Source organism: Salvelinus fontinalis, chromosome 34 (assembly GCF_029448725.1).
Source record: "Salvelinus fontinalis isolate EN_2023a chromosome 34, ASM2944872v1, whole genome shotgun sequence".
Classification (NCBI taxonomy): domain Eukaryota; kingdom Metazoa; phylum Chordata; class Actinopteri; order Salmoniformes; family Salmonidae; genus Salvelinus; species Salvelinus fontinalis.
In genome coordinates this window covers 25,793,244-25,797,009 of record NC_074698.1, presented here as the reverse complement: position 1 = coordinate 25,797,009, position 3,766 = coordinate 25,793,244, and the positions used below count along the sequence as shown (strand labels likewise).

At 39.2% G+C, this 3,766-nt stretch overlaps 1 gene segment (V, D, J or C); it reads left to right on the top strand.

Moving 5' to 3' along the window:
• The first annotated feature begins 2,560 nt into the window (after positions 1–2,560).
• Positions 2,561–3,214, top strand: LOC129833607 (Ig heavy chain V region-like). The segment is given in 2 exon segments: positions 2,561–2,603; positions 2,703–3,214. Coding segments are annotated over 2 exon segments (363 nt in total).
• Positions 3,215–3,766: the final 552 nt, after the last annotated feature.

Here is a 3,766-nt window from a genome sequence, read left to right as displayed (position 1 = left end):
TATGGTGCTATCCTCAGATAATAGCATCGTTTGCTTTCGCCAAAAAGCCTATTTGAATTCTGACATGTTAGCTGGATTCACAACTAGTGTAGCTTTAATTTGGTATCTTTCATGTGTGGTTTAAAGAAAGTTTGATTTTTATAGTAATTAATTTGAATTTGGCGCTCTGCATTTTCTCTGGCTTTTTGCCAAGTGAGACAGTAGCGCCCCGCCTAAACTCAGATTTTTTTTATATAAATATGAACTTTACCGAACAAAACATACATGTATTGTGTAACATGAAGTCCTATGAGTGTCATCTGATGAAGATCATCAAAGGTTAATGATTAATTGTATCTCTATTTCTGCTTTTATTTCACTCCTCTCTTTGGCTGGAAAAATGGCTGTGTTTTTCTGTGACTTGGCTCTGACCTAACATAATCGTTTGGTGTGCTTTCGTCGTAAAACCTTTTTGAAATCGGACACTGTGGCTGGATTTACAACAAGTGTATCTTTAAAATGGTGTAAAATACTTGTGTGTTTGAGGAATTTTAATTATGGGATTTCTGTTGTTTTGAATTTGGCGCCCTGCAGTTTCACTGGCTGTTGACGAGGTGGGACGCTACCGTCCCACTTACCCTAGAGAGGTTAACAAAATAGGGACTATAACAGGGCAGAACCTGGAGACTGAAGACACAGCTGTGTATTATTGTGCCAGAGACTCAGTGATACAAACCAGGGCCAGACATGTACTGTACAAAACTCACTCATCCCTTAAACAGTTGGAGCAATGGTGATATTAACCTTGTTACTGTAATAATATAAAGTCAAATTGCCCCATGGAATGATTCATTTAGTTTATACTACATTGGTATATTTGACTTTTTTTTTTACTTAGACAGTTTGCTCAATATATAGCTCCAACCTTCTCCACAATATAATATATAATCACACGTTCCAAACTGTGGACCTACTTATTAAGAGCTTCATTATGCCAACCTCTACAGTATAACTCCTCCCTCCATCCATCTTTCTATGTCTCTTTTGTTCTTTCCCAACTTGAACAGTGTCTGTCTGTCAGTCCTTAGAGGCTCTCTGAGTCCTGGAGAGTAGAGAAGAGCAGTGCCTACCTGTTCAGCTTCAACACAAACCATGTTCCCTGAATCTTTACTGCTGCTGGTAGCTGTATTCTGTGAGTCTCTCTGTTAATACAAATGGAGATTTATTACAACTATGGATTGATCATTTCAAATTTCAGATGAAAACTGACAATGGTTTGTATTGATGTGTGTTTCTCCTTCCAGGTGTCTACTGTTGTATTGAACTCATCCAGTCTGGTCCAGTGGTTGTAAAACCAGGAGAGTCTTTCAGCATCTCCTGCAAATTCTCTGGGTTTTCTATATCTTCTTACTGTCCTCACTGGATACGACAAGCTGAAGGTAAAGCTTTGGAGTATGTTGGAATTACATACAGTAGTAGTACTTCCACTGCAGACTCTAAAGAGCAAAATCACTTCTAGATATGACATCTCCAGCAGTACAGTGTTTCTGCAAGGGAACAACAACCAGACTGAAGACAGCTGTGTATTACTGTGTTAAGCGGACACAGTGATACAAACCACCACCAGAGCTGTAGAAAAACCCTTCCTCAGTGATTCATTGTAAAATAGGACTCATTAAATTAAATAGAACAGATGTTTCTCAATATTAAATGTGTAAATTCATTTAAGCCCTATTTATCCCTGGCGGTGCTGGAATTAAATATTTGAAATGTTTGCCAATTATACTCCTTCCAGACTGATGACTCCAGACCTTGATGGTATTCTAATTGATGTCTACTAAACATTCAATTAACTCATGCATGATCCATTATACGTTTTAATCATTCATAAAAAGGTGATACGGAACAATACGGAACAATAAGGTATTTTGTATTATATATTATGAAAAAGTCACAAAGAAGAAATATGTTTTCAATAAAATATATCCAACAAAAAAACTGGAGACTATTAACACAGTTGTGACAATATGGAGTACAGCTATGACCGGAAGTGACTTTTCACAGCAGGTTAGGAGAACATTTTAGCTAACACTTACCTTATTGCTAACCTTAACCTAATTATCTTAACCTTCTGAGTAAGAACTTCTAACCTGCTATGTAAGTTCTCCTTACCTGCTGCTTAATTTCTCCTGACCTGCAACTAAAAATTATATTCCGGTTATAGCTTTATACCACATAGTCAATATCCATTAACACTTCTGTGTTATGATATCAAAAACATTGGCAAAGAGTTAAACACATTGTATCACGGCCCTGCCTAACATTATCCACCAGTAAAAGTCTGGCTTTTTACAAGGACAACACATAGTATTTATAGCTTGTACAGTTATTAAATAATTGTGTTTCTACTGATATCCCCATAAATTGTATGTCTGTCCTTTCCCTATGCAAATATGTCTGTTCTCTCCCTCTTCCTCCCCATATATAATAACCTAGCTGTATCTGAGAGTCTTAGTGCGTCCCTCTGAGTCCTGGAGAGTAGAGAAGAGCAGCTCTCACCAGTTCAGCTTCAACACAAACCATGTTCCCTGCATCTCTGCTGCTGCTACTGGCAGCTGCCTCCTGTGAGTTCCTGACTGTAGTCTGATCAGTATAACTCGTGTTGCTGTGATACTGATGTGACTCCTTGACTGATCTGACCTGTCATTCCTCTCCCTCCTCAGGTGTCCACTGTCAGGTCGTACTCACACAGGCTGAGCAGTCAGTCCAGGGGACCGATGCAGGATCCCTCAAACTCACATGTGCCTGTAGTGGATTCACTCTAAGCAGTACTAATATGCACTGGATCCGCCAGGCACCTGGAAAAGGACTTGAATGGATCATTTACTATCATTCTGACACTTACAAGAGCAATGCCCCAGTTGTACAGGGCAGATTCACAGCATCAAAGGACAGAAGTCATTTCTATCTGCACATGAGCCAGTTGAAGCCAGAGGACTCTGCAGTGTATTACTGTGCTAGAGACTCACTATGGTTAAACTAATGAGAATAGCTGTACAAAAACCATCTGGTAGAGAAAGGAAGGACGTGCACAAACACACAGACACACGTATAGTATGACCAGTAGACCATGACAAGGGGATACATGAGGAACAATTCTAATGATGTATCAAATAATAACACAATGATACACCTGTTAAATACATGGTGCTAGTGTTGTTGATGCACCAACAGGGGGCACTCTCTCTCCAGATGATTAAAATAAAGACCAGTACTGATGAAGGCTCTGATAATACATTTTATTGCAAGAAAAAAGTATAATTTGGATTTTGATTCAAAATGCTTTAGTTTGTCAAAACGAAAATAGTGTCTTAAATATGTTTCATCCACCACAAGTATTAACTAATGCTGTAAATTTAGTGTTTCATATTTACCCCCCCCATTCAAAAAGATAACCGAGGGTCTCTGAGTTTTCAGAGTGTAAAGGTTGTGTCCAGTAATAGTGGAGATGGTCCTGCAGTGTTTCTAACCCTCTTATACATCCCCTCCCCCTTTACGTCAATGATAACCTGGTTCTCTCCTCACTTAAACCGTATCTGTCTGTCCTAGTACATCCCACTATGTCCTGGGGAGTAGAGAAGAGCAGCTCTCACCAGTTCAGCTTCAACACAAACCATGTTCCCTGCATCTCTGCTGTTGCTGATGCTGGCAGCTGTCTCTTGTGAGTCTCTTGCGATTTTGGAGGAAAGACAAAACAAAGAAAATTGCCTGTAGTATAAAACTGGCT